The sequence below is a fragment of the Ranitomeya variabilis genome, chromosome 2, assembly GCF_051348905.1.
Source record: "Ranitomeya variabilis isolate aRanVar5 chromosome 2, aRanVar5.hap1, whole genome shotgun sequence".
Taxonomy (NCBI): Eukaryota; Metazoa; Chordata; class Amphibia; order Anura; family Dendrobatidae; genus Ranitomeya; species Ranitomeya variabilis.
Window position 1 is genome coordinate 1,089,914,514 of NC_135233.1, and position 18,890 is coordinate 1,089,933,403.

The 18,890-nt window shown below is 41.9% G+C and overlaps 1 protein-coding gene across 1 annotated transcript in view; it reads right to left on the reverse strand.

The window, feature by feature from the left end:
• The window catches only part of EXTL3 (exostosin like glycosyltransferase 3), a 46,332-nt gene that overhangs the window by 19,422 nt on the left and 8,020 nt on the right, over positions 1 to 18,890 (reverse strand). Inside the window, exon 2 of the mRNA XM_077291731.1 lies at positions 9,461 to 12,000. Coding sequence (XP_077147846.1) covers positions 9,461 to 11,608 — 2,148 coding nt within the window. The 5' untranslated portion in view covers positions 11,609 to 12,000. The remainder of the gene's footprint in view (positions 1 to 9,460; positions 12,001 to 18,890) is intronic.

The window sequence follows — 18,890 nt, forward strand, 5'->3', positions numbered from 1 at the left end:
AGAGAGAGAGACTTTTTTCCGGACTTGAAAATCCTTCCGGGCATGCTCAGAGGGGAAAAACGGGATCCGTCGCTGGATTCCTGTGTGTGACGGTCAGCGACGGATCCTGCGTCCATAGACTTCCATTATAGCAGACGACGGGCAGCGCAGGATGTGTCGCTGACCGATTTTTGGACGTGCAGAAAAAACGTTCCTATGAACGTTTTCTCCGCACGACGGACCGCTATTTTGCGACGGATCCAGTGCACGACGGATGAAACGGATGGCCATCCATCACAATCCGTCACCAATACAAGTCTATGGGAAAGTGCAGGATCCTGCATTCTGTTGTGTTGGAAGAAGAAAAACGCAAGTGTTAAAGTAGCACATGAGGCAATCCTGTAAGATGCCCCACAAATGGGACACACCGGACAGATATAGTGCCATTAATACATGGACTAAAATAGAGCGCACACATACATGTCCGAGAGTGCAGGAAACACTATAAATACACAAGAGAGTGAGCGCAGCTTTATATTTACACTGCAGAGACAGAAATAGCAGAATATAACATATAATTACACAGAGGCCGAGGGCAGGTCGTCCTACAGTCATCACATATCCTGCGCCAAGACCCACCACTGACAGCAGTCTACAGAAAATCCCCCCTACTGGTACATAAGTCTTCAAGCAGTAGGTCAATTCTACAGACAACAAGGGGCAGTATTATAGCAGTTATATTCTTGTATATAGGGGCAGTATTATAGTAGTTATATTCTTGTACATAGGGGCAGTATTATAGTAGTTATATTCTTGTACATAGGGGGCAGTATTATAGTAGTCATATTCTTGTACATAGGGGGCAGTATTATAGTAGTCATATTCTTGTACATAGGAGCAGTATTATAGTATATTCTTGTACATAGGAGCAGTATTATAGTAGTTATATTCTTGTACATAGGGGCAGTATTATAGTAGTTATATTCTTGTACATAGGGGCAGTATTATAGTAGTTATATTCTTGTACATAGGAGCAGTATTATAGTAGTTATATTCTTGTACATAGGAGCAGAATTATAGTAGTTACATTCTAGTACATAGGAGCAGTATTATAGTAGTTATATTCTTGTACATAGGGGCAGTATTATAGTAGTTATATTCTTGTACATAGGGGGCAGTATTATAGTAGTTATATTCTTGTACATAGGGGGCAGTATTATAGTAATATTCTTGTACATAGGGGCAGTATTATAGTAGTTATATTCTTGTACATAGGAGCAGTATTATACTAGTTATATTCTTGTACATAGGAGCAGTATTATAGTAGTTAAATTCTTGTACATAGGGGCAGTATTATAGTAGTTATATTCTTGTACATAGGGGGCAGTATTATAGTAATATTCTTGTACATAGGGGCAGTATTATAGTAGTTATATTCTTGTACATAGGAGCAGTATTATACTAGTTATATTCTTGTACATAGGAGCAGTATTATAGTAGTTATATTCTTGTACATAGGGGGCAGTATTATAAGTAGTTATATTCTAGTACATTGGGGCAGTATTATAGTAGTCATATTCTTGTACATAGGGAGCAGTATTATAGTAGTTATATTCTTGTACATAGGAGCAGTATTATAGTAATATTCTTGTACATAGGGGCAGTATTATAGTAGTTATATTCTTGTACATAGGAGCAGTATTATAGTAGTTATATTCTTGTACATAGGGGGCAGTATTATCGAAGTTATATTCTAGTACATAGGGGCAGTATTATAGTAGTTATATTCTTGTACATAGGAGCAGTATTATAGTAGTTATATTCTTGTACATAGGGGCAGTATTATAGTAGTTATATTCTTGTACATAGGAGCAGTATTATAGTAGTTATATTCTTGTACATAGGGGCAGTATTATAGTAGTTATATTCTTGTACATAGGGGGCAGTATTATAGTAGTTATATTCTTGTACATAGGGGGCAGTATTATAGTAATATTCTTGTACATAGGGGCAGTATTATAGTAGTTATATTCTTGTACATAGGAGCAGTATTATAGTAGTTATATTCTTGTACATAGGGGCAGTATTATAGTAGTTATATTCTTGTACATAGGGGGCAGTATTATAGTAGTTATATTCTTGTACATAGGGGGCAGTATTATAGTAATATTCTTGTACATAGGGGCAGTATTATAGTAGTTATATTCTTGTACATAGGAGCAGTATTATAGTAGTTATATTCTTGTACATAGGAGCAGTATTATAGTAGTTATATTCTTGTACATAGGGGGCAGTATTATAGTAGTTATATTCTAGTACATAGGGGCAGTATTATAGTAGTTATATTCTTGTACATAGGAGCAGTATTATAGTAGTTATATTCTTGTACATAGGAGCAGTATTATAGTAGTTATATTCTTGTACATGGGGCATTATTATCTACTATATAATTGTCTAAGGGTCACTTCCGTCTGTCCTTCTGTCTGTCTGTCACGGATATTCATTGGTCGCGGCCTCTGTCTGTCATGGAATCCAAGTTGCTGATTGGTCATGGCAAAACAGCCACGACCAATCAGCGACGGCCACAGTCCGGCGGAAAAATGGCAGCTCCTTCCTCCCCGCAGTCAGTGCCCCGCTCCGTACTCCCCTCCAGTCTGCCCTCACACAGGGTTAATGGCAGTGGTAACAGACCGCGTTATGCCACGGTGTAACGCACTCAGTTACCGCTGCTATTAACCCTGTGTGACCAACTTTTTACTATTCATGCTGCCTATGCAGCATGAATAGTAAAACGATCTAATGTTAAAAATAATAAAAATAATAAAAAATCGTTATATACTCACCGTCCGTCGGCCCCTGGATCGACAACAGGCCTTTCCCGCTCGCGATGCTCCGGTAACCAGTCCATGCTGCGATCTCGCGAGACCGCAATGCACTCTTGGGACCGGAGCGCGCGAGGAGCATCGGTAACCGCTTCGCTTAGATCCGGAAGGTGAGTATATAACTTTTTTATATATTTTTTTTAACAGGGATATGATGCCCACATTGCTATATACTACGTGGGCTGCGCAATGTACTACGCGGGCTGCGCAATGTACTACGCGGGCTGCGCAATGTACTACGCGGGCTGCGCAATGTACTACGCGGGCTGCGCAATGTACTACGCGGACTGCGCAATGTACTACGCGGGCTGCGCAATGTACTACGCGGACTGCGCAATGTACTACGCGGACTGCGCAATGTACTACGCGGGCTGCGCAATATACAACGCGGGCTGCGCAATGTACTACGCGGACTGCGCAATGTACTACGCGGGCTGCGCAATGTACTACGCGGGCTGCGCAATGTACTACGCGGGCTGCGCAATGTACTACGCGGGCTGCGCAATGTACTACGCGGACTGCGCAATGTACTACGCGGGCTGCGCAATGTACTACGCGGGCTGCGCAATGTAGTACGCGGACTGCGCAATGTACTACGCGGACTGCGCAATGTACTACGCGGGCTGCGCAATGTACTACGCGGGCTGCGCAATGTACTACGCGGGCTGCGCAATGTACTACGTCGGCTGTGCTATACACTACACATACATATTCTAGAATACCCGATGCGTTAGAATCGGGCCACCATCTAGTAGTAGTTATATCCTTGTACATAGGGACAGTATTATAGTAGTTATATTCTTGTACATAGGAGCAGTATTATAGTAGTTATATTCTTGTACATAGAGGCAGTATTATAGTAGTTATATTCTTGTACATAGGGACAGTATTATAGTAGTTATATTCTTGTACATAGGGGCAGTATTATAGTAGTTATATTCTTGTACATAGGGGCAGTATTATAGTAGTTATATTCTTGTACATAGGGTCAGTATTATAGTAGTTATATTCTTGTACATAGGGGCAGTATTATAGTAGTTATATTCTTGTACATAGGGGCAGTATTATAGTAGTTATATTCTTGTACATAGGGGGCAGTATTATAGTAGTTATATTCTTGTACATAGGGGGCAGTATTATAGTAGTAATATTCATGTATATAGGGGCAGTATTATAGTAGTTATATTCTTGTACATAGGAGCAGTATTATAGTAGTTATATTCTTGTACATAGGAGCAGTATTATAGTAGTTATATTCTTGAACATAGGGAGCAGTATTATACTAGTTATATTCTTGTACATAGGGGCAGTATTATGGTAGTTATATTCTTGTACATAGGAGCAGTATTATAGTAGTTATATTCTTGTACATAGGAGCAGTATTATAGTAGTTATATTCTTGAACATAGGGAGCAGTATTATAGTAGTTATATTCTTGTACATAGGGGGCAGTATTATAGTAGTTATATTCTTGTACATAGGGGGCAGTATTATAGTAGTTATATTCTTGTACATAGGGGGCAGTATTATAGTAGTTATATTCTTGTACATAGGGGGCAGTATTATAGTAGTTATATTCTTGTACATAGGGGGCAGTATTATAGTAGTTATATTCTTGTACATAGGAGCAGTATTATAGTAGTTATATTCTTGAACATAGGGAGCAGTATTATAGTAGTTATATTCTTGTACATAGGGGGCAGTATTATAGTAGTTATATTCTTGTACATAGGAGCAGTATTATAGTAGTTATATTCTTGTACATAGGGGCAGTATTATAGTAGTTATATTCTTGTACATAGGAGCAGTATTATAGTAGTTATATTCTTGTACATAGGGGCAGTATTATAGTAGTTATATTCTTGAACATAGGGAGCAGTATTATAGTAGTTATATTCTTGTACATAGGGGCAGTATTATAGTAGTTATATTATTGTACATAGGGGCAGTATTATAGTAGTTATATTCTTGTACATAGGGGGCAGTATTATAGTAGTTATATTCTTGTACATAGGAGCAGTATTATAGTAGTAATATTCATGTATATAGGGGCAGTATTATAGTAGTTATATTCTTGTACATAGGAGCAGTATTATAGTAGTTATATTCTTGTACATAGGAGCAGTATTATAGTAGTTATATTCTTGAACATAGGGAGCAGTATTATAGTAGTTATATTCTTGTACATAGGAGCAGTATTATAGTAGTTATATTCTTGAACATAGGGAGCAGTATTATAGTAGTTATATTCTTGAACATAGGGAGCAGTATTATAGTAGTTATATTCTTGAACATAGGGAGCAGTATTATACTAGTTATATTCTTGTACATAGGGGCAGTATTATGGTAGTTATATTCTTGTACATAGGAGCAGTATTATAGTAGTTATATTCTTGTACATAGGAGCAGTATTATAGTAGTTATATTCTTGAACATAGGGAGCAGTATTATAGTAGTTATATTCTTGTACATAGGGGGCAGTATTATAGTAGTTATATTCTTGTACATAGGGGCAGTATTATAGTAGTTATATTCTTGTACATAGGAGCAGTATTATAGTAGTTATATTCTTGTGCATAGGGGGCAGTATTATAGTAGTTATATTCTTGTACATAGGGGCAGTATTATAGTAGTTATATTCTTGTACATAGGAGCAGTATTATAGTAGTTATATTCTTGTACATAGGGGGCAGTATTATAGTAGTTATATTCTTGTACATAGGGGCAGTATTATAGTAGTTATATTCTTGTACATAGGAGCAGTATTATAGTAGTTATATTCTTGTACATAGGGGGCAGTATTATAGTAGTTATATTCTTGTACATAGGGGCAGTATTATAGTAGTTATATTCTTGTACATAGGAGGCAGTATTATAGTAGTTATATTCTTGTACATAGGGGCAGTATTATAGTAGTTATATTCTTGTACATAGGAGCAGTATTATAGTAGTTATATTCTTGTACATAGGAGCAGTATTATAGTAGTTATATTCTTGTACATAGGGGGCAGTATTATAGTAGTTATATTCTTGTACATAGGGGGCAGTATTATAGTAGTTATATTCTTGTACATAGGGGCAGTATTATAGTAGTTATATTCTTGTACATAGGAGCAGTATTATAGTAGTTATATTCTTGTACATAGGGGGCAGTATTATAGTAGTTATATTCTTGTACATAGGAGCAGTATTATAGTAGATATATTCTTGTACATAGGGGCAGTATTATAGTAGTTATATTCTTGTACATAGGAGCAGTATTATAGTAGTTATATTCTTGCACATAGGGGCAGTATTATAGTAGTTATATTCTTGTACATAGGAGCAGTATTATAATGTAGTAAATTGGTGTAAGCACAGTAAAGCCACTATATTACTAGTAATAACGCCGTTCTGGTGCCAGATGACATGTAGTAAACATTTTAGCTGCCAGGACAATGGTTATAAAATGACCTTCACACGCTGCACCCACTTTATAAATCAGAAATGAGCTGTACACCGGCTTCATTGTTGTGAGAGGACTCAGCAGTTACATATGGACAATGGCAGCAGCTGTTTTCCTGTCTTACAATAGTTATTGCTCCTCCAAGTCAGAGCAATCGGTGCCCATAAATTATCACATGTTGCCCATCATGTGCATGGACCCATACCTCACACAGTTCCCGACTACTGCGAGGAGAGCTACATAATGATAAGTAGTTAAGGGGTCGTCCATCTCTAGACATACATGCCGTGTCCTTACGTAAGATAACGTACTGAACCTCAGCTCCAATTGACATGACTGATCTGAGCGGTTGTACCCTCTAATAACTAGTGCCGAGAGTGACAAAAAATAAGGCACCTAGGTCTCGAGGACCCAGTATGTCCATTCAATCACTGCGGATTGATTTCAATAATAACAGTGTAATGCTTCATTTTTCCTGCGGGGGCACTGTGGGCTAAGTGAACACTTGCTGCTGATCGCTTGTGGAGTATGCGGCAGTTATCAGCTTATGAAGAGTAGCTTCTAAGATAAAAGGACGGCGTCGTTTGAAGCACAGAAGTCCTTCCACACCCTGTACGACGCTGGCAGTGGTTACGGAGAGCAGAGTATATAGTGACTGAATCAGCAATAAACCTAGCGGTATGATCACACAGTTTATTGTACTTTGCTCCTCCGGCGACTCTCCCGCGTCCCGATAACATGAATGACGCCAGGTGTGCGGTCGTCCCTTTGTGTAGGTTCATTACATGGAAAACACGCGACTACTAAGGTGCCAGGGCCACTAAAGAGATTAGTAACAGCCATGTCTCCCCCCTACTGCACTGTGTCTGGATGTAGGATACCCATCTGCAGCAGGAGCCTCTCCCTCTGACAAAAATATTGTTCAACTTTTTCCTCCCTCTCTCGACACATCTGCTTCCTTCCAGATTGACAGAAGATCAACCCTACATTTTTTCAGCAGGATTTCTACAAATCAATTTTGGGAGTGTGCAGAAAACAACGGATGCTAGATTATAACCCGATTATCACTCTTCCAATTCATCCGTGTAAACCAGATTTATCTCAAGAACGGGTCGTCTCTATGCTCCAGGCAGGGATCCCCCCCATTCTCGAGATCTCGATGGTAGGGCACACATCTTTCATGCCCAGTAGGCAGATGCCACCGTTGGGAGTGACACACGATTGTTTGGCCGCGTTGATTAAGTAAAATCCCTAGGATGCGTAGCCAGGAGCGCGCAACACAAGAAATACTACACAGACTATATAGACGGCTGACGCTGCAAGATCCTGCGCTCGCTAAACTAGTTGAAAGGGAATTCATCTCGAGTCATTTGCACTTTTGTTACTTAGCAACCTTGACGGCTTTCAGGGAATAAGCTGCACAAAAAAAAAAAAAAGCTGTCGAATCTGTGACAGAGTGCAGATTAGTAACGGATCCTATTTATTTTCATAGATAATAACATTTCTGATTGAGCAATGACAAGAGCGCATCCGCAGCAAAGCTTTAACAAAAAGGGTCTCGAGATGTAATACCTGACATGGCCTACGGACAAAGACTGGCGCCCTTCCTGGAAGCAAGCAGCTATGTTTTTGCGGTTTTCAACAACCTCTTTAAAAAGGGACCATCTTCTTTAAAACAGAATCAGGCACTACGATAGCCCTACACAAACGAGTGATGCAGAATCGGGCTGGTGACCTCACGTCTACAGATTTTTGATGGCTCACGTACACAAGTGGTAGGTATCATAAAAAAAGACGGGTGGACTCTACATGTTGCTCAAGCACAGGAGGCGGCGGAAGTCTGTAGAAGTGAGGCCACTGGTTCCATTCAATACCCGTAGCTGAATTGAGCAATACCAAACCATAATTATATAGGTAGGGTCAATAAAACCACTAAACAGCCCCGCCCCTGAGGAGCCAAAAAGTCAGCGCAACCATTTTCCAGGAAATTTTAGAGGACTTCTTGATTCCCTCTGCCGACAACCTTTGTGGAGATGGAAATGTCATTCTACAGCAAGACTTGGCCCCTGTCCACACTGCCAAAAGTACCAATACCTGGTGTACAAAAACAGTATCACTGGGCTTGATTGGCAGCAAACTCCCCTGACCTCCCCTATTGTCAAGAGGAAGATGAGAGACACCAGACCCAACAATGCAGACGGGCTGAAGGCTGCTATCAAAGCAACCTGGGCTTCCATAGCCCCTCAGCAGCACCACAGGCTGATCGCCTCCATGCCACGCCGCATTGATGCAGTAATTGATGCAAAAGGAGCCCCGACCAAGTATTGAGAGCATTTACTGAACATACATTTCAGATGTTAAAATAATTTTTTCAAACTGGTGTTATAAAGTATTCTAAATTTACTGAGATAATGACTTTTGGGTTTTCATTGGCTGTAAGCCATAATCATCAACATTAACAGAAATAAACACTTGAAATAGATCACTTTGTAATGACTCTATATAATATATGAGTTTCACTTTTTGTATTGAAGAAATTAAATAAATTCACTTTCTGATGATATTCTAATTTTGTGAGAAGCACCTATAGGAGGCTATGTGGGGCGCATACATTATATAAGGGGTTTGTGTGTGTGCTTCTACGGTATATAGGGGATTTTAGCATACTTAATTCTGCTCAATATTAAGTGATACAATTAATAATATGTTAATAATAATATTGACCAGAATTAAATTCAGCCTATTGGTTCGGCCCTTGACAACAGTCACGTTCTTTCATTTGGCCCCTTGGGAAAATTAATTGCCCACCCGGCTGTAATCGGTTGAGACACGAGTCCACTGAAAAACAAATTTTTGGCCTCCATTTGACAATTTGGGAGGCTATGCTTTCAAACACACTCACCATCACAAATCTATTAAGGCATCATACCAACACCTTGATGCACATGTCCTACAATAGATTTATATGAAGTGAATAGAATCGTATATGCCAAAATTGGGGGTTAACAGTAGAAAAAAAAAAAAAAAAACTGATGCAGTGAAAAAAATATTCAGCCAAAGTAAGGGAAAACTTTTTCAATTCAAGATGGAAAAAAAATAAATATTAAAAATAGAACATATGTGTTAGGTACAGGATAAGAGAGGTACCACTTACCACGATGGGCACACCAATGTCGGGCCACAGAAGGTCTTCAGAGGGTAACTTAGGGGAGTTCCACACCACCACAACCTTGTTTAAATAAGGGAGTCCGTTCAATCTCTCCAAGGAGTTCATTAATACTTCCTCGCGTTCGTAAGTCAACATCACCACCGTGAACTGCTCCCGGGGAACATTGCCACCAAGTGCAGCCTGAAACTCTTTCCCCGAGCCACCAGCCCCGCCACCAATCGGTCTAAACCCCGTTCCGGAACCTAAGAACTTTGCTTCGGAAGGCAAGACGGGATCGAAAGGCGTATGAGGGAAGAGGTGAAACGGACCCGGTGCGGAGTTCCAGTTACGGTAAATGTCTGTTGCCGTCAGTGTAAAGTTCCGCAGGTATTTAGGGGAAGCGTAAGGAGGTTCTGTCTCTACCGGACCTAGATCCAAGTCTCCGTTATCAGCCATGTTAGGGTCCGTACCGGCAGCTTTACCGGAACGATGAGGGATTTCCACAGCCGGTTCCTCTTTAATGGGGGCGGCGGGAATTTGGATACGAGTTCTTATGGTGGCCAGGATGGTGTTAAAAACCGTGTCTGATGTAGAAAAGTAAGCTTCCCACAAGAAACGTCCTTGCCTCCTCATGGCAAGGAGGTCATTGTCCGATATACTCCTCAACAGGAAATGCACTTCTGTAATTCGGGGTTTTGGTATGATTAACACTGCCTCGTTCCACCGGATCATATCATGGTAGGGTAACTGGATTTGTTCCCCAAGAATAACAGGAATGGCTCCCACCTCGAGAGCCTCAAAAAGCCGCATGGCACTGCCAGCAGATATGACCAGCTGGGCATCCCCGGGTGTTATGATCAGTGCAAAGGTGGATTGCTTCAGTAGCTCTATCCTGTCTTCCCTTCCCCCACATAGCGCCCACTCAGTGGGCAGACTCGCCTTTGGCTGATTTTTACAGGTAAACTCAACCATAACAAAGTCTAATTTACTGTCTTGGACAGCTTTAAGAGTGGTGATGATACGGTCGTCGTAGTCCGCCGGGGCATTGCCTTCAATCTCTTCCTCAAACGACCGTGCTTCTTGCAAACTTGACCGTAAAGATTCGATCTTCTCGCCTTGGAAGCTAAATAGATATTTCCTTTTGACGGGTACCTGTGCTGGGATTTCTAAGAAGTTTGGTTCGGACATAGCATGGACTAATGGCGACACCACTATGTCGAAGCCTGGCCGGTATTGAGAATCGTAAAACGTGGACTGGGCGATCATGGCGCGGCCAGTGCTGACGTTATAGAGATAATTCTGGGTCTCGAATTTTCTGGATAAATTGATTATTAGATGGTTGTGGCCATCAGTCCTCCAATATGGCAAAGAGTGCAACTGTTGCTCTAGATCAGTAGGTTTTGGCATCAATGTTTCCTGCATTTCCCCCAATAAAACTACATATATACAAGCAATATTTGCATTTTCAGTCACGTAGACATTAGTTCTGACACTGGCCTCCAAGGCTTGTTTGATTAAAGGGTCTATCACGTTGCCGAAAGGGTACTGGTCACTGTTGTACACAAACACGGGGAACCCGGAGGTCAACGGACATCTCGAGTAGTCAAAACAATTATGTAGCCGGCAGTTCCTTTTGGACTTTGGCAATGGTACGTCAACATCGTCTTTATCTGGCAACAGCCGGATTGGCAATGAAAGCTTTGGCTGGTTTTGGGCCATCAGTTCCTTGTAGGAATGTTCCGTCTGGCTAATGACGTTCTTGAGTTGTAGAAGGTCCTGCTTTGCGTTCTCGATGCTTTTTTTACACGCCTCGATCTTCAGGTTTAACTTTGCGATCTCGCTGTTGAGTTCCTGACGCTTGGCTTCCAACTGCAGGAGCTCTTCGCTGACGGACTCGCGTATTCGACATAGATCCTGAACGTGTTTCACCTCGCAGAGCTCATTGCCCGTCCGGGGGACAAAGATCGGCTTCCCTGCGTTGTTGGCGTCGTCGATGGTGGTGAGGTAATAATGGGCGATCAGAGGGAAGAAAACCAGGATGATGAACAACGTGAAGCTCAGCCAGGAGAGTCTGATCCTACTGGACCAACGCAGCATCCACGGTTGACCTCCATTCCCCAATCCCCCATTGCGTAGCATGGTGTACCCACTCATGAGTTCAAGAGTGACACCGACCAATCACGTCGGGTCAGTAGCCATGCCACCAAAATTTTGGACTGTAGAAGAGGAATTACTCTGTCTGAGTAACAACAAGCCAATAAAATGGAAATTTCATTTTCCAAGGTGTAATATTAAAACCAACAACGCAAGGCTTGTAAATATCGGACTTAATCATGCATGTTTTATCCCAGATGTAATAAATGAGTTATTTGGATGGCTTGCTGGGGCGGTGAGAAGCCCGTCTGAACCAAGAAGACACTTTCTGCTGTACTTGACATCGTAATGGCTTGGTTAACTGAATAGGTGCTCGAGATCCATGGTGAAGAAGAAAAGGCAATTTCCCAGATAGATCGCAATCACTGGACACTTCAGTCGATGCTTCACACCTGAAAGAAGAAAGTGGAGATGTGAACGTACACTTAGAAACAAATCGAGAAAATGGCCTTCAAATATTAAAGCAAGCAGTCCTCTACGATGATGGAAGGCAATAAATGATAAATGCCAAGTACATGGGTTTCTGGAAAATGTAGGTCCTACAGCCGAAAAGAGTGGCATCTCCACTTTTATGTCCGACACCGATGCAACAACTCTTTATTGCCACATCCGAGACAGACTGGTTGCTAGGAATCCATTGGTTGGAATAGAATACCCATCAACCAGACTGTCTAAAATTACTAGTTGGACTATGACGTTGGATCCAGAAATGTTTTAACAAATCTGGATATTTCACATTTTACGTAGTGCAATTTCTATTAGATAGCCCCTTCTCATAGACCCCTGTGTCAGAAATCCCCCGCTAATGGTGGGCAACCAAGGGACGTCTGGGACTGCATGGAAGAATGAAGGGGGATTTGCAAAAATTATTTCTTGGCGGGAGATTGATCTGCACTCTATTCAAGCGTGAGATCTGCAAATCGTTGGTTGTATCGTATGGATAGGGGACAACTTTCAATATCTCTGAACGCCCCTTTAAATTTGATACAGGAAAGATAAATATCTTGGTGCCGTGTTAGCCAGTAGATAGAAAAATATTTAGAATTGAGAGTCCTCAGTGGTTGATACCTTTTAATAGCTAACTGAAAAGATGGTAACAAATTGCAAGCTTTCGAGACTACTCAGATCTGTCTGTGCCTGATGAAGAGACCCGAGTAGTCTCGAAAGCTTGCAATTTGTTACCATCTTTTCAGTTAGCCTTTAAAAGGTATCAACCACTGAGGACTCTCAATTCTAAATATTTTCCTTTAAATTTGGTAACAGGGTACACGGCCATTATAAATCAAAGCACAGGCACTTGATAAACAGTTGGTTTGGGCACCGCGTTGCATGTGGCTGCCAGATGGGCCAATACCCCACTTAGGAGCCCCCTCAACAACTGGTGTCCATTAAAATCACTAGACGTTAAAGAACCGTAATGAGCACGTGGAACGCTTCCTGTCATTTTTAGGTTAGAGGTCTGCCCGAAATCCATACATAAACATTTCCATCAAGTTCAGACGGACAGAAGAAAAATGGGGCCAGTCACGTCTGCAGATTGTAGCCACAATTGGCTCGGTGTGCTCAACCACATTACAGATGGTCAGATTACTGCATGCCGAAATGTTTTACATGAAGATCTAAAAACGCCCTTGTGCTTTGGTAAACGGACTTGTTGGTCTGTGTACTGTCACTACTACTGACAATACTACCAGTGTTTTAGACCGCCCACTGGACTCAAGCCCACAGGAAACAGGAATGTCAATGTGTATATGTAGCAGTCCAGTGGGCGGTCCTAGTGAAACCTACATATTCCGCTCAGTTTCTTCTTCGCTATATTGTGCTGTCCACAGATACATGACAGGTTCCCTTTAAGCTTGTAGCTTTGCGCTCCATGAGACCAGTCACTGTATTATCACTTATTAGATGTCCATTTATACAAGTCACGACCGTTATCTTGCCAAAAATTGGACTCGCCCACGTCTGTGAAATGAACTATGGCCATAGATAAGCTTTCATTAATAAGTGCCAACGTGCAGACTTCTGCCGCTGCTGCACACATGGAGAGGTAATCTGGGTGTTATTGGGAAAATTAATCACCTGCTTTACCACCTGGAAAGTCTGTAAGTACAGTATAAATATGGGCACATCTCTGCAGCCAAATAAAAGATGTGCCCAAAAAGTCAGGGCTTTAGATCTACAGCCAAGGGGCCCTCCTCTCTACAGCCCAAGGGGACCTCCTCTCCACTGCTCAAGGGGCCCTCCTCTCCACTGCCCAAGGGGCCCTCCTCTCCACTGCCCAAGGGGCCCTCCTCTCCACTGCCCAAGGGGCCCTCCTCTCCACTGCCCAAGGGGCCCTCCTCTCCACTGCCCAAGGGGCCCTCCTCTCCACTGCCCAAGGGGACCTCCTCTCCACAGCCCAAGGGGACCTCCTCTCCACAGCCCAAGGGGCCCTCCTCTCCACAGCCCAAGGGGACCTCCTCTCCACTGCCCAAGGGGCCCTCCTCTCCACTGCCCAAGGGGCCCTCCTCTCCACTGCCCAAGGGGCCCTCCCCTCCACTGCCCAAGGGGTCCTCCTCTCCACTGACCAAGGGGTCCTCATCTCCACAGTATAGATACCATGAGGGGTAGACGTGCCGGTTTCATGCAATGGGGACCTGTAGGCATTTATTCTATAGCCCCGGTTGTTGCTGCCCATGTTTCCCGCCTCGATGAATCAAGAGACTCGACCTTTAATTACATAAACCACAGCGATCGGAGGAACCTCTGATCATGGATTTTTACCCCTTTGATCGCTCCGGTCACAAGTGACACTCGTATGGTAAGGTCTGGCAATTGGGTTTCCCAGTCAGAGACTACGGTGATGCCTAATGTAATCAGCCCCAGAGAACAAGAAAGGATGTAGCAAGAAGGTAAAAAAAGAGAAAGAAAAATATATGGGACCATAAAGTATGTAATAAATATCAGAAAAAAAATATATTGTATAAAAAAAAAAAAAAGAAAAATATGTAACAAAAATAGGAAAATATAGGAAAAAATATGTAGCAAAAATATATACAGTAAGAAACTAAAATAATCTGAATAAAATATTTTTTAAAAAAACAATATCCAAAAAATAATATTTTTTATAAAACAGAAAAAAAAAATGTAATATCAGAAAAATATATAGGAAGGACATGCGCAACAAAAACATCTGAAAAAAAAATACATCTTGCATAAAAAAAAAAAAAAAAGAATATAGAAGTAAAAAAAAATGTAAAAAAAAAACATCAGAAAAAAATCTTTTTTATAAAAGAAAAATATGTAAAAAAAATAGATCAGAAAAATATACAGGATAAAAATGTATAGAAAAAGGAAAATAAAAATTGTAAAAAAAAAAAAATGTTCTTAAAAGTATTAACTAGAAGAATTGCAAAAAAACTGAAATATCGTGGCACTTAAATACGTGGCACTTAAATACGTGGCACTTATATACGTGCCACGTATATACGTGGCCATATATGTGGGGTTGAAGGCCCAGGCCAGGTTTATATAGATTTGGGGGTGTCTGGCCAATTGGCAACAAAATCCAGCTTCTGAGCATGCTCAGTGTAAAAAAACGTATTGCAGCGCTGCATTACGTCGTACGACGTGTCCCGACGCATCCGTCGCTCATAGGCTTCCACTGTAGCCAACGACGCATGCCGCAGGATGCGTCGCGACACGTTTTTTAGGCGGAGACAAAAAACGCTACAAGCAACGTTTTTTGCCGACGACGTATCGCCAAATTTCGACGCATCCGTCGTAAAACGTACACGACGTATGTCAATCCGTCGCAATACGTCGCCAATACAAGTCTATGGGGAAAAAACGCATCCAGCAAAAACTTTTGCTGGATGCGTTTTTTCGAAAAAAAGACGTTTTGAGACGTAATGCAGTTAACGCTAGTGTGAAAGCAGCCTTAGGAACAAATATTATTGTCATTAAGATAGCTCAAGAAAAGGAGTTGGAAAGAAAGGAGCATCACGGGAGTTACCAGGGCAAAGCTGAGCGAGAGAAGAAAGGCAGAAAGGAGGAGCGCTGGGACTCTGCTGCTCCCTAAGGACTGAACAAGGACATCCGCAGCCGACAGCTCCAGGGGAATGAACGCGGAGGTGCGGGCACAGCTGTGCGACAAGCCTGCCCTCTCCTACACATACAGAGAGGAGGAGTGTCAGCTGCCTACATCCGACGGGTCCGATCCATCACTGGGTTTTATTTTACCGTAAGTCACTTTTCTTTTTCTTGGTTTTCAAAATGTCGCACATGGTTCATGACGTTTCGCTAAGATTTAGCCAGATGTTGGAAGAAAAATTCCAGGTGTGCATAGCGTCACTCCGGGGAAGCAGTGGAGTACATCTGTGCAGAACTTTTGCACAATTTTTTTCTTTTTTCAAATCACAATCATTTATAAGCCGAAAACGTACAGAAACCCCAGAGCCAGCCCCCTCAATTGGCAAAATAAATAAATAAATAAATACGCCAACAGTTAATCAGGTGCAAATGCAAAATAGGAGAGGGAAAAAAAAAAAAAAAAAAAACTAGATAAAAAGTGGAAATGCAATCACGAATCAGGCCCAATATTCTTTAGGGAAATTGAAGAAAAAAGTTCTCAAAAAGATTGAACATACGGGTACATTCATGGGCAAAAGTTTGGACAAACAAATGTCGATACTTCAGCTTTAAGGCCGCCGTCACACATGCGAGTTTTACGGACGTAAGAGCGCAGAAACTACGTCCGTAAAACTCGCATAACATACGGCACAATGCTACTAAATGGGGCGGCTCCTATCAGCCGTATATTACGGTTCAGTATTATACGGCTTTCTACGGCTGTACAAAATCGCAGCATGCTGCGTTTGTCAGCGTATTGCGCAAAAAAAAATCACCAATGAAAGTCTATGGGGGCGAGAAAAATACGGATTCCACACGGACCAGCAGTGTGACTTGCGAGAAATACGCAGCGGTGTTAGTGAAAAGCCGGTAATTCAATTGCCGGCTTTTCATTTCTCCTGCACAAACCCGACAGGATATGACACATGATTACATACAGTAAACCATCTCATATCCCCTTTTTTGCATATTCCACACTACTAATGTTAGTAGTGTGTATGTGCAAAATTTGGGCGCTGTAGCTGCTAAAATAAAGGGTTAAATGGCGGAAAAAATTGGCGTGGGCTCCCGCGCAATTTTCTCCGCCAGAATGGTAAAGCCAGTGACTGAGGGCAGATATTAATAGCCTAGAGAGGGTCCATGGTTATTGCCCCCCCCCCGGCTAAAAACATCTGCCCCCAGCCACCCCAGAAAAGGCACATCTGGAAGATGCGCCTATTCTGGCTCTTGGCCACTCTCTTCCCACTCCCTGTAGCGGTGGGATATGGGGTAATGAAGGGTTAATGCCACCTTGCTATTGTAAGGTGACATTAAGCCAGATTAATAATGGAGAGGCGTCAATAAGACACCTATCCATTATTAATCCAGTTGTCTGAAAGGGTTAAAAAACACACACACACGATTATAAAGTATTTTAATGAATGAAACAAACAGGTTGTTTTAGTATTTTATTGCTCTCTCAATCCATCAGGAACACCCTCGCTTGGCAAAATAATAAACACACAATATACATACCTTCGGATGAACTGTCAGGTCCCACGAGGTAATCCATCTGAAGGGGTTAACTAATATTACAGGCAGGAGCCCTGCTAATGCAGCTGTGTGCTCGTGCCTGTAATGCCCGGGTGCTGAAAGGAAAGCAGAGTGATCTATACTTACATTGAGTCGCGGTGAGGCGCCCTCTGGTGGATGTCGTCATGAACTACAGCCTGGGAACTTTTTCCCACGCTCCAGGTCATATGAGGACACCCAGTAGAGGGCGCATCACCGCGAATGAAGGTAACTATAGGTCATTGACCTACATTTCCTTCATTCGCCGGGGACTACAGGCACGAGCACACAGCTGCATTAGCAGGGCTCGTGCCTGTAAAATATTTTAACCCCTTCAGATGGATTACCTCGTGGGACGTGACGGTTCAACAGAGGGTATGTATATTGTGGGTTTATTATTTTGCCAAGCGAGGGTGTTCCTGATGGATTGAGAGAGCAATAAAATACTAAAACAACCTGTTTGTTTCATTCATTAAAATACTTTATAATCGTGTGTGTGTGTTTTTTAACCCTTTCAGACAAATGGATTAATAATGGATAGGTGTCATCATTGACGCCTCTCCATTATTAATCTGGCTTAATGTCACCTTACAATAGCAAGGTGGCATTAACCCTTCATTACCCCATATCCCACCGCTACAGGGAGTGGGAAGAGAGTGGCCAAGTGCCAGAATAGGCGCATCTTCCAGATGTGCCTTTTCTGGGGTGGCTGGGGGCAGATGTTTTTAGCCACGGGGGGGCCAATAACCATGGACCCTCTCCTGGCTATTAATATCTGCCCTCAGTCACTGGCTTTACCACTCTGGCGGAGAAAATTGCGCGGGAGCCCACGCCAATTTTTTCCGCCATTTAACCCTTTATTTTCGCAGCTACAGCGCTGAAATTTTGCACATACACACTACTAACATTAGTAGTGTGGAATATGCAAAAAAAAAGGGGATATGAGATGGTTTACTGTATGTAATCATGTCTCATATCCTGTCGGGTTTGTGAAGGAGAAATGAAAAGCCGGCAATTGAATTACCGGCTTTTCACAGAGATCGCGCTGAATTAAATATAAATACAGAATGTATATATATATGTGTCTCAATGACATATATATATATATATACATACACACACTGTATATATGTTTTCCCGAACATTTGAGCACATAAATCCATTAGATGTCGGTTTTGCAAGCCTGCGCGAAAATCTCGCAGTACGGATGCCATACGGATTACATACGGAGGATGCCATGCGCAAAATACGCTGACACACCCTGACTACGGATCAATATTTTGGGAACATTTCTCCGTATTACGGCCGTAAAAAACGGACCGTATTGTCTTACGCCAAGTGTGACGCCGGCCTTATAGTGACGGTTTGTATTCACTCTAGATAGTTCTGAAGAGTCATCAGATGAATTGCAAAAATTATTAAAGTCACGCCTAACCATGAAAGCCGTCTTAACATTACAAAACACCCTTTTCCAATTAATTTCTGCCCTGTCACAAAACCACCAGTTGATTTAGATTGTGAGGAGAAATTGGGGACAGCGGAATAAGGTAACGCTATATAAGCAAAGCATAATAAATAAATGTCATTCCAGTAACCTCACTGTTAGCTCAGGAGAAAGTGT